This window comes from Equus caballus, chromosome 11 (genome assembly GCF_041296265.1).
Source record: "Equus caballus isolate H_3958 breed thoroughbred chromosome 11, TB-T2T, whole genome shotgun sequence".
Lineage (NCBI taxonomy): Eukaryota > Metazoa > Chordata > Mammalia > Perissodactyla > Equidae > Equus > Equus caballus.
The window spans coordinates 47051989-47065043 of NC_091694.1; the positions used below are offsets into that span (position 1 = coordinate 47051989).

A 13055-nucleotide genomic window follows, 5' to 3' on the forward strand; every position below is an offset into this window, starting at 1 on the left:
TATCTCCTGGCTCTGGGCTTATTCTGAGTTTGGTCAGTGGGACCATTTCTAATTATCCAAGGTTCTCCTTGTACTGACCATCCTTTGCACTAGAGTGTATTTTCAAAGACCCCAAAATACTGTCCTTTCCTTTTCACGTGTAATAAAATTAGTGTGTGATTCAGGCTTCTCCATTAAGTTCTGAGGTCCTTGAGAGCAGAGACTATGTCCTATATGAATAAACTATATTGTTCACATATTTATGATTTTTCTATGATGCCTAACAAAGTTTTTACCACGCAGAAAATGAACTTTATTCATTAAATGATTAAACTACAGGAGTTTGGGTGATGGTTCTGGGGTTGGGGAGGTGGGGCATCTGTGATTCAAGATTGTCACTTGTAAAACATGAGTGTCCAGGGTTAATTGTCAATTAGTCCCACTGAACAACAGTGATTTTCCCCCCAACGTATTAATTATCTCTAGATTTAGTAAATCCAGGTATAGACACAGCTGCCTCACTAGTCAAAGTGGTGGTTTAGGATGATCATTACACATAACATTTCACTAATAATTCTACTTTATTCTCCCCTTTTCTGCTGAAGGGTCCATGAGAGAAGACAACCAGTCCTCTGACATGGATTTCATCCTCCTAGGAGTTACTGGTCAACAGGAACAGGAAGATTTCTTCTTCATCCTTTTCCTGTTCATTTATCCCATCACACTGATTGGTAACCTGCTCATCATCTTGGCCATTCACTCTGACATTCGCCTTCACAACCCCATGTATTTTCTCCTTGCCAACCTCTCTTTGGTAGACATCTTCTTCTCCTCTGTAACACTCCCTAAGATGCTTACCAGCCATCTCTTGGACACCAAAGCCATCTCCTTTGAAGGATGCCTAACACAGATGTATTTTATGATTGGCATGGCTAACATAGATAGCTATATCTTGGCAGCAATGGCATATGATCGTGCTGTGGCCATCAGCCGCCCGCTTCATTACACAACAATTATGAGCCCACTGTTCTGTGTCCTACTAGTTGTTGGGTCCTGGGTGGTTGGAAATGCCAATGCACTCCCACACACTCTACTCACAGCTCAGCTGTCCTTCTGTGGAAACCAGAGAGTGGCCAACTTCTATTGTGACATGGCCTCTTTGTTCAAGCTATCCTGTTCCGACATCAGCTTCAATGTGAAGATGATGTACCTAGGGTTTGGGGTTTTCTCCTTGCCATTACTATGCATCATCATCTCCTATGTTCGAGTCTTTTCCACTGTCTTACGGGTTCCATCCACCAAAGGTGTGTTCAAAGCCTTCTCTACCTGTGGTTCCCACCTCACAGTTGTTTCTTTGTATTATGGGACAGTCATGGGTATGTATTTCCGCCCTCTGACTAGTTACAGCCTAAAGGATGCTGTGATAACTGTGATGTACATCGCAGTGACCCCAATGTTAAATCCTTTCGTCTATAGTCTGAGAAACCGGGACATGAAGGCTGCCCTGGGGAAGCTCTTCAGCAAGAGAATCTCCTCATAACCTCATACTTTGGAGATTTTGCTCACAAATTAGGATGCATTTGAAAATCCAACCCAATATCCTTCCCCTCCAAGAAACCACCTTTGATCTCCCAGGGCAAAGCCACTCAGGTCTGCAGGCTTCCATTCACTCTTATCAGGTCCAAAAGCTTAACCGGTGTCAGCAATATATGGCTCACCATTTCAGGCATCTGGTATAATTGAGCTAAGAGGCAATATCATCTTTTGCTCTGAGCCTCTTTCAAAGTGTTAATGTAAGAGTGGATTTCTCTTGGTTTTTTATTCATTTTCTTACCTTTAGCCAATATTCCTCCTGTTATACTCTAACTTTTCCACCTTTGGAAGGGACATTAGGTTAATCCACTGTGCTGGTCCAGATTGCAGGCAGCAGTACTGGTCTAGCAAGTCCCCACACCTCAGTCCACTTCTATTCAAATAAGGTAAGGTTACATAGGTACAGAATTACTGAGGTATCCTGACCACTATGCAACCAACTATGCCAGATGGAGTCAAAGTACAATCCACCCTATCAGGCCTTAGGAATTCTGACTTAAGATTCAAAAACGTAGTTATAGTTTCTTGCATAGGAATTATCCTTGCATCCAGGCCTTGTACTTGGGGCACTGGTCCTGTGACCATGGCCTCAAGTAGGTGGAAAAAAAAATCAAGGTAATGTGAGAAAGAAAGAAAAGTATAGTCATTATACCAGTGTACTCCTTCCTTGGCAAGAATTGCATAGTCATACCAGCAACATTCCCCACATCCTATTCCCCAGATCCACTGGAAAAGCAGAAAACCATCCAGTGGGGATACTCCTTTGGCCTCATTCATGTTCATATTGGGTGTGAGCACACACTCATGAGGGCCTGTAAGCCAACCCTACATGGCTTTATCTCCCGCCATTTTGTTTTATTTTTAAAGATTGGCACCTGAGCTAACAACTGTTGCCAATCTTCTTTTTTTGTTTTGTTTCTACTTTTTCTCCCGAAATCCCCCAAGAAGATAGTTGTATATTTTAGTTGTGGGTCCTTCTAGTTGAGGTATGTGGGATGCTGCCTCAACATGGCCTAGTGAGCAGTGACATGTTCACACCCAGGATCCGAACTGGTGAAACCCTGGGCCGAGAAGCGGAGAACGCAAATTTAACCACTCGGCCACGGGGCCAGCCCCTATCTCCCACCATTTTAGATAACCAATATTTTAGTTGCCCATTCCAATTCTCTCTCAAACTACTACTCTGAGGAAGCTATCCCTCTGCCCATTGTGGGACGTTATAGGTTGAAAAGTGTGTTCCTTGGTCTGAAGAAACAATTGTCAGCCATCCAAAATGGTACCATAGCTTCTCTTCCAGTTCTTTTATAGCACTCAGCATTTGCATCTACCATCAGGTAAGCAATGCCTAGTCTAGAGTCAGTGTCTATTCCTGTTAAGACCCATTTGTAGCTCCCCAGCACTACCAGCATCAGTCTCACTTGTCAGTCAGGATTAGGGCCTTCCCCACAGAGAATCTGCCACATAGCCATCTTCCATCTCTGTCTCTTATGCTGGCAGAGAGAATAGTTCATACTGGGATTTTGTGCTTCACTGGGTGCAAGAGGAGTACTTCCAGATTCAGCCCATTTCTGCATTGCTGCAGTACCCCATGTCCACTCATTTCATGGATCCAGGTGGCCCTCTAAAGTGAGGACATGGACATGGGGATATCTGCTTATAATTCCAACCACTTTTGAAACCTGGAAAGGAGTTCTTCTGACGGGCATCAATGTGTCCTACTTTAAAGCACCCCTCAAATTCCCGTAGTGATTTCCATAGGGCCATGCCCCATATGGGCATCCCTTTAGTAAGCTAGGTTTCTGTCATCCTACTACCTGATCATATGGTTAGGCCATTGGTCACTGCCCATGAGTCAGTAAAATCCAAATATAGGGGCTTTTATGACTGTTCAATCAGTGTCAGGATCTGAACCCAGAGCTACCCCAAATATTTAACCTCTAGCCACGGTGGCTATAGAACTCTTAAAATGGACTAGACTAACTCAAATGTATTGTAAGTGCAAATTACAATCTGGGTTTTAAATATTATAAAATATTTCAATATTGTTTTAAAATACTTATTGCATGTTGAAATAATAGTAATTTGGAATATTGGGTTAAATAGGTATACTATTAAAATGATTTTCACTTGTTTCTTTTTCCTTTTCTCCCCATCTTTATTGTTTTATCGTTTGTCTTTTCAAAAAACTGACTCTTACTTTCATTGGCCTTTTCTTTTGTTGTTGTTGTGTTTTTTTTGCTTCTATTTTTGTCTATTTCTGCTCTGCTCTTTGTTATTTCCTTCCTTTTGCTAACTTTGAGCTTAATTTGTTTTCCTTTTTTAGTTTCATGAGGTGTCAAGTTATGTTACTACTTGATATCTTTATTTTTTTCTTAATGTAGGTGTTTATTGCTATAAACTTCTCACATTGAATGGCTTTGGCAGCATCCCATAGATTCTGATATGTTGTGCTTCCATTTTTGTTTGTTTCAAATACTTTTTTGATTTCCCTTTGGATTCCTTATTTGATTCTTCAGTTGTTCAGAAGTGTGTTATTTACCTTCCACATATTTGTGAATTTTCCAGCTTTTCTTTTGTTATTCATTTCTAGTTTCATATCATTGTGTTCAGAAAACACACTTTGTATGATTTCAATCATTTTAAATTTACTAAGACTTGTCTTGTGACCAATCATACGATCTGTCCTGGAGAATTTTCCATGTGCAATTGAGAATAACGTGTATTCTGCTGCTGCTGGATGGAAAGGTCTGTATATTTCTATTATGTCTACTTGGTCTAAAGTATGGTTCAAGTCCAAAGTATCTTTGGAGATTGTCTGTCTGGATGATCTGTCCATTGTTGAAAGAGGTGCATTAGAATTCCTTAATATTATTGTATTGTTGTCTATTTCTCCATTAAAACCCCACAATTCCAATCTCTGCCTTCTTCATCACGTGGAATTTCCCTGTGTGTCTGTGTCTCCATACAACTGTGTTCTTACAGGGACACTGGTCATATTGGATTAGAAGCCTACTCTACTGCAGTATGACCTCATCCTAACTTAACTAATTACATCTACAATGACCCTATTTCCTCATGAGGTCACTTTTTGAAGTATTGGGGGTTAGGATGTCAGTATATCTTTTTTGGAGGACACAATTCAGCCCATTACAGCAGGCACACAAAGAAATAAAGCATCATGATTAAAAACTAGTAGAGGGATCCTTTTTCTCCACAACCTCTCCAACATTTGTTACTTTTTGTTTTGGTTATTTTTGCCATTCTAATGGGTGTAAGGTGATATCTTAGTGTAGTTTTGATTTCCCTGATGATCAGTGATGACAAATATCTTTTCATGTGCCTATTGGCCATCCATATATCTTCTTGGGAGAAATGTCTGTTCATGTCTCCTGCCCATTTTTTGATCAGGTTGTTTGATTTTTTGTTGTTCAGTGTGTGAATTGATGATTGAGTGAAGAAGATATGGTATATATATATATACAATGGAATACTACTCAGCCATAAAAAAAATAAAATCATCCCATTCACAACAACATGGATGGACCTTGAGGGAATTATGTTAAGTGAAATAAGCCAGATAGAGAACGACAATCTCTGTATGACTCCACTTATATGAGGAATTTAAACATGTGGACGAAGAGAACAGATTAGTGGCTACCAGGGGAAAGGGGGGATGGTGAGTGGGCACAAAGGGTGAAGGAGTGCACCTACAACACGACTGACAAACACTAATGTACAACTGAAATTTCACAAGATTGTAAACTATCATAAACTCAATAAAAATTAACTTTAAAAAAAAACTAGTAGAAAAGAGAGACAATAAAACAGACCCATAAAGACTTTAGAACTTTAGAACAAAAACTATGAAAAGACACTTGGAATAAGATTCTAAAAAAGTCTATTGAATTTCCATAAATAAAATGTACAATAACTTTAAAAAGTCAACTAGTTTTGGCAGCAGAATGGGCAGAGCAGAGGAGAAAATTACATGATAAGAATGTAGACTAGAAGAACTTATCCAGAATGTAGCACAGAGATTTTTTAAAAGATGGAAAATGAAGATTGTTGGAAATATTGATAAAGGTAGATTAAGATCATATTTAATTGGAGCTCTAGAAGTTGTTCAGAGATCATGGGGAAACAATAACAAAGAGTATTGCCCATGAGTTTATTAAACAGGATATATTTGAAAGCCTAGCAAAATTGAACTTTCAATTGTTGGAAGACATCAAAAACAAAGATGAAAGAAAATTGGCAAATTGGGAAACTGTGTGGAATTATTTGCAAAATATATGGCCAAAGGATCACATCCACAAGACATAAAGAGTTTTTATAACTCAATAAAAAATTAATAATCAAGTGGAAAAAGAAGCAAAGGACTTCAAAAAACAATTTCAGGAGGCCATGACATTAGCAAGATGTCAAGGATAAGAGGTCTCAAAGCTCATCTCCCCCAAAAAACAATAAAAACGATAAGTAAATAACTACAAACTGATGGAAGTAGCTCCAGGAAAGCTCAGGACTACAACAAAGAAGCAGCAGAAATCCTGTGGAGCTTGAAAACCGAGAATGGCCACATGGAAAATGTAGGGAACATTTTACCTTCATCGCCCCATGCCTCATCCAGAGCAGCTCAGTGCCAAAAGGGATCTCCTTGAGGATTTTACCCATGGGAAAAGGAGAGCGGGAGAACCCCAGCAAGCCTCATCACCCCTGTGAACATTTGCAGACTTTGCTACCAAGGGCCCCCACAGTCTTCACCAATGCTGCACTCATCTGATGCAGCAGCCAGGATTCCCTACCAATGCATCTCCTCCCCCTGGCTGGAGCTGTTGCTGCAGTGAGACCTGCCTCCCGGGGCCCCAGTCACTACTGTGCCTGCTGTCTGAGAAAGCCACAGCACCTTCTCATCTACAGGAAGGGAGCTGCTGCTGCTCTAAACCCTGCCCCCTGAGCCAAAGTCACAGCTTTGACCCACAATCACCAAGCCAAGCTGCACTGCTCTGTGACTGCATCCTGAGTCCTAAGTAGAAGCTTTGACCAGCCATCACCAGGGAGCACTGCCACTGCCCTATGTGCATTAACCCCTGGGTCCTGAGTCAGGGCTTTGACATTCCATCACAGAGGCCATGCTGCTGCTGTTGTTCTGTGCCCCGGCTCCTCGATCCTCAGTCTTTCCATGGACCCACCATCACTAGGCTGCACTGCTACAGCTCTCTGTCCCACCACCTTGGTCCTGAGTTAGGCTTTGAGCCACCATCACCAGGGCCACACTGATGCTGTTCCGATCCATGCCCCCTGGGGCACGAGTTGGGACTTTGACCTGCCATCTCCAGGGCTTGCTTTTGCTGCATCCTGCCAGCTGGGCCCAAATTGCTGCTGCATTTCCCCTTCTCCTCAGAGGCTGAGTCACTTCAGTGAGCCCAGAAAACCAGACCCCAGATCCACAGGAGATCTGCACATGCTTGCACCTCAGACAACAGCGCCATCACCACAGCAGGTGCACCTGATCCCAGAACCCCAGCTCTGCTGTCACTCTGACTGCAGCACACCAGACCTGGTGCCAAGAGGGATCCCCTTGGCTAGAGCTTTCCCCCAAGGGAAAAATAGGAGAGAAGGAGAATGCCAGCAGCCTTCACATCAAGGACCCTAATAACTCTAGCTGTCACTGCCACCTGCAGGGCCTCCACAGTTTTGGCCACCAAAACCCCCTGAAATCTATGCCAATGTCAATCTCAGCCAAGGGAGATACTTCAAACTAAAAGGTGCCTGCTGAGCAAAGGAAACAATCAATAAACTAAAAAGCAACCTATGGAATAGGAGAAAATATTTGCAAAGCATATATCTAATAAGGGGTTAAATTCCAAAATATATAAAGAACTTGTACAACACAATACAAAACAGCAAATAATCCACTTTAAAAAATGGGCAAAGGATCTGAACAGACATTTTTCTAAAGAAGACATTCAAATGACCAACAGGTACATGAAAAGGTGCTCAACGTCACTAATCATCAGGGAAATGCAAATGAAAACCATGAGCTATCACCTCACACCTGTTAGGATGGCTATTGTCAAAAAGGCAAGAAATAGGAAGTGTTGGTGAAGAGGCAGAGAAAAGAAAACTTTTGTGCAGTCTTAGTAGGAAAGTAAATTGGTGCAGCCACTATGGAGAACAGTGTGGAGGTTCCATAAGAAGTAAAAAATAGAACTACCATATGATCCAGCAATTCCACTTTTGAGACTATATCTGAAGGAAATGAAATCACTATCTTGAAGAGACATCTGCACTCCCATGTTCACTCCAGACTTATTCACCATAGCCAAGATAGGGAAACAACTTTAGTGTCTTTCAGTGAATCATTGGATAAAGAAAATGTATATATATATATATATACACAAAGGAATATTATTCATCCATATAGAAGGAATACCTACTGCTTGTGACAACATGAATGGAATTTGATGGCATTATGCTCAGTGAAATAAGCCAGACAAAGACAAATTCTGTATGGTAACACTTGTATGTGGAATCCAAAAACAAAAGGCCTATTTCATAGCGACAGAATAGAATGGCAGTTGCCAGGAACTGGGGGGAGGGATTAATAGAGAAATGTAGGTCAAAGGGTATAAACTTTCAGTTATAAGGTGATTAGAATCTGAGAATCTAATGTGCATCCTGATGACTAAAGTTAGTAATATGGTATTGTACACTTGAAATTTGCTAAGAATATATCCTAAGGGTTCTCACTGCACACCAAAAAAAGTTAACTTTGTGAGGTGGTGGATGTGCTAATTATCTTGATCTTGACAATCATTCCACAATGTATATCAAGTCATCGCATTGCACACTTAAATATATGCAAGTATATTTGCCAATTATTCCACAATAAACTTGGAGAAAAAAACACAATTCCCAATGAGGAAATACTCACAGATTGTGTTAGTAGGCTCAGGCCTCCATAATAAAATGCTACAGACTGAGTGATTTAAGCAACAGAAATTTATTTTCTTACAGTTATGGATGCTGGAAGGCTGAAATCAGGATGCCAGCATGGTCAGGGTCTGGTGAGAGCTCTCTTTCTGGCTTGTAGAAGGTGACCTTCCCTCTGTGTCCTCGCATGGCAGGGAGAGAGAAATGTTACCAAGCAAGGGCTTGCTGCCCAATGCACATAGAAGCTAATACCATGGCACCAGATTTTGAGAGAAGAAAGAGCTTGACTGCAGGGTTGACCAGCAGGGAAACAGTAAGCAGGGCTTAAACCTGTCTCCCTGAGCTGAAGCGGGACAGAATTTTAAGGAGTTGGGAGTGGGAGTGGTCACAAAAAATGCTAGCTTGGCAGAATCTGATTGGATGCTGGGAGTGTAAATATCTCAAGTCCAGTGTGCTACAAATCAAGGGACTTCTTCTCATTGGGTTTTCCATGCTGCTTTCACATCACATTGAGTTCCTCAGTTAGGGAAACTTTGGTTCTGACACAGTTCAAGGTCATCTGAGGACAAGTTTCCATCTTCTGCGCATGCTCTGTGATTCCATCTTCTGCGCATGCTCTCTGCACTGGGCTCCTACAGGAACATGCATGGCTCCAGGAGAGACACAGAGGAGCAAACCAATGGCAGTTCTGTGCATGTGACATTGCCCTGTCATGCTCTCTGGCTCTTCTCTGGAAAAAAAAATAGCTTACAAAATGTTTTAGAGGGGCAGATGGGTCAATGGGTACCAAGACTGTTTTAGTCCCCACTTTTCTTTGTCCATTCCTCATTCTTGAGGGATTAGGGGTGACACTGCTCTATTTACTTCCTGCTGGTTAGGCGTACAGATCTGGATTTGAGGAGTGAAATTGTTTCACACTGAATTGCAAATATTCAGGGGTCCCGGGAACTGGGCCTTTATGTTGAATGGTCATTGTATGCTTTAGGGGTATGTGTTTAAGGATATGAGACACCTACCAAATGCAGAGCTTGACAGGAAGGAATACAAATCCTAGCAAGCACAAAACAATGATACCTAGTTTAAACAATTCCTCAAATACAGACCTTATTCCTCATGAGATCTGAAAGAAGATATTCCTAAGAGATTGAATCCACATTCTTGTAAGGACATTTGTTGGAGCCAAGTTGCCTTTTGTCTAATTTTTTCCATATGAAATTCAACCTCTGAAGAGGTTCAGTAAAGTATATTCTTTGGGGGGAGGGGGATCCTTGTGAGGCCATTGCATGTCACAGGCAGATGTCCCCACACCTCTGTAAAATCCCTACTCACCTGGGAATGTCCCAAAGGATCAAAGGGAACAGTGTCTCTTTTCTTTGGAGTCAGAAGACCCTCATAAAGTTAATTTGATAAGGGAGTTTGTTACAGTCAAGAAACTCAGTCCCCAAAGAGTCAATTCAGTTTAAATTAACACCACCACACAAAACCTTAACACACAGTACAAGTCTACATATGACATGAACCAGATTCATAAAGTTATAATTCAAACTGAGGTTCCAGGAGTAGCTGGATTATCAGGACTACCTCATGAGTGAACCTTTTATCCTGTTTCTAATTATCCTGGGTTCAGGCTCAACATTTGGGACTCAGTCCACCAGCATTCCCCAGAGTGCAGGTGAAGCTTGTATTTCCAGAGGATCAAACCAGAGAGACAATAGCTTTCTTAAGGTTACTCACCCAGAGACATCTTGGTCCAGAAGCAATTTCTTTTCACAGAAGTGAAGAAAGCACTGGGGAGCCTGGAGCACTGCAGTGGGAAACAGGAATCCAACCAGCCAGGCCTCTAGACAAAGTAGTCTAGGTAGCTGCTTAGGGTCAGCGATAAGGGCCACCACTCCACTGGGCACTGTGGAGCCTCCGGTAGGTAGTTACACAACTGTGGTCTCTTTTTGTTTAGCAGAAATTGTTACTGAGCAATGGCCCGCTGCCTGACATGCATACAAGCCAATATTATGGCCTTAGCTTTTGAGAAAAGAAAGAGCTTTATTGCATGGCCAACCAGCAAGGAGACAGGAGGCAAAGCTCAAATCTGTCTCCCCAGGCTGAAGCAGGACAGATTTTTAAGGGGTTGGGAGTGGGAGCAGTTATGCAAAACACTAGCTTGGAGGAAGTTGATTGGATGGTGGGAATGTAAGGGTCTCCCAAGTCCAGTGTGCTAAAAATCAAGGGACTCCTTGCTTCTTATGCACTTCCCTGCACTGCTTTCTCACCAGAGTTCCATAGTTAGGGAACGTTTGGTTCCTAGGCAGCTCAAGGTCATCTGAGGACAAGGTTTCCATCTTCTGAACATACTCCAGCTACAAGACATGCAGTTTTTGCTCATTGTCTGTGCAAAACAATTTTGATATTTTGTTATGGATGCAATAGAGCTAGTACAAATTGGTCTATGATGGTTACAGACTTTTTTGATGATCATTTCACAACATACATAAATATCAAATCATTACATTGTACACTTGAAACTAATATAGTGTTATATGTTGATTATACATCCCAAAAAAAGAATATAGTAAAAGTGATGGGCATAGCTTCTGAGATTAGGTATTAAAAGACTATGATCTCTATCTCTCTCTCTCTCTCCCTCTATCTCTCTCTCTATTCCTACTTTTTTGTGTCCAGAGCTTTTATTTCCCAAGTATGCAATACATTATTATTAACTATAGTGACCCTGCTGCATTAGATCCCCAGAACTCATTCCTCTTATGACTGAAAGTTTGTACCCTTTGACCAACATTCCCCATTTCCCTCACCCCTCAGCCCCTGGAAACCATCATTCTACTCTCTGGTTCTGTAAGTTTGACTTTTTAGATTTCATCTATAAGTGAGATCATATATATATATATATATATATGTGTGTGTGTGTGTGTGTGTGTGTATAATACAAATAACTCAGCCTGGAGCTGAGAGAGTCTGGAGCTGAGTTATAGGATCTCTGGATCTGCTGTCAGACTGAGGTCAGAGGGCCTGCCTCAGGGTTCAGACAAGTGTGTCTCCTGTTTGGCCGCTCTGAGGGCAGGACTGGTGTCTAAGAGGGGCTGGAGCCTGGCTATGGACTGCTTCAGGGTCCAAAGCAGGACCAAAGTCAGCACACCCATCACCTAAGGCATAGATGGGTGTGAAAATAGTCATTCAAATCATTTTGTGTATGGCTTAATTCTGTCATGGAAACTCAGCTGGGAAATGCTAGTATAAAGAATCTCATTAAAGTAACAGGTCACACACCCACATAGAACCATCACTGTGGCCAGGCCAGTTAGATATGCTGACAACTCCACTCTGGAGCCATGGAGGCAGAACCGCCATGATGCCAAATGGAAATTGGCAGCTGTTAGAAAGGGGGAAAGAGAGTCAGAAAGACTATAAATGTTCACCACAAGCAATTGTCAAATAAAATAAAATGTAGACTCCTGGTTTCCACTCTGACATGTAAAGAGCTTGGAAGTCATTCCTCTTGTCCTCACAATAAGAAAAAAGATGAACAATATAAAACACAGCTCTTCTTAGATCCAGCTCTTAAGTAATTGAGGCCATGTGAATATGAAATTAACCTTTGCTGTTGTAAAACACTGAGACTTTAGGGGCTGTTTATTAGCGCAACATGGCCTGGCCTGTCTTTCCTGATACAGATGGAAAAGTCTTTTCTACTCAAAGTAAGACACAAAGTCAAAAAGCATTATAAGAAGGGGCAAACAGATCTGACCACCTAAAAATGGCACATGTCTATTTGGCAAAACATGCATCAAATTAAAAGGCAAATGGCAAGTTAGAGAAAGTATTTGCAACCTACATGAAAGAAAGCTGATATCCACAACAATTGAGTTCCTAACAAACAAACAGTCTAATGGAAAAGAGAGCGAAAATTGTCAAAATGCAATTCCAAAAGGAAAAATACAATTGACCAATAAATATGTGAAAGGATATCTAATTGCAGTGTTAAGTAAAATAAAAATTGAAATAAAAATATTGCCCTTTCTCAATCTTCAGATCGTAAAAATTAAAGACCTTTATTTATAATAACACTTGATAGCAGGGATGTAGGTTAATAGCCACTACCACAACCTACTGGATATACAAGTTTGCGCCAAAGCTGCGGAAAGTAAGAGGACAATATATATGCGTGTGTGAACATCTATATCAAAATTTATATTTTTATTTCCTTTAATTTGATAAAGTTATTCTTAGGAATAGACCCTAGGCAAATAATTACAGAAATCTGGAAAGATTCTTTTGTAAAGATATTCATCTGAGCATTGTTTGTTATTGCAAAACAATTGAAAAGAAGCCAAATTATTTAAATAGAAGGTTGATTAAATAAATTATTGTTTATGTGTACAATGATATACTGTACAAACATTAAAACAAAGTATGATTTTAGCCTTTGATATAAAAGATTATATTGCATAATGCATAGAAAAATAAAAAATAAAACAGAACAGTAATAGTTCTAGTGATGTAAAATATGCATATCATATATGTGTCAAATCTCTGGAAAA

The 13055-nt window shown here is 40.8% G+C and overlaps 1 protein-coding gene across 1 annotated transcript; it reads left to right on the forward strand.

The window, feature by feature from the left end:
• The first annotated feature begins 589 nt into the window (after positions 1-589).
• On the forward strand, positions 590-1519 carry OR1A1H (olfactory receptor family 1 subfamily A member 1H). Its single transcript, NM_001391646.1, has one exon. It carries the CDS (start codon positions 590-592, stop codon positions 1517-1519), a length of 930 nt encoding a protein of 309 aa, NP_001378575.1.
• The last annotated feature ends 11536 nt before the right edge of the window (positions 1520-13055 follow it).

Excerpts from the sequence above, each read along its gene's own strand:
- OR1A1H (NM_001391646.1), top strand. The coding sequence starts at position 590 with ATGAGAGAAGACAACCAGTCCTCTGACATGGATTTCATCCTCCTAGGA.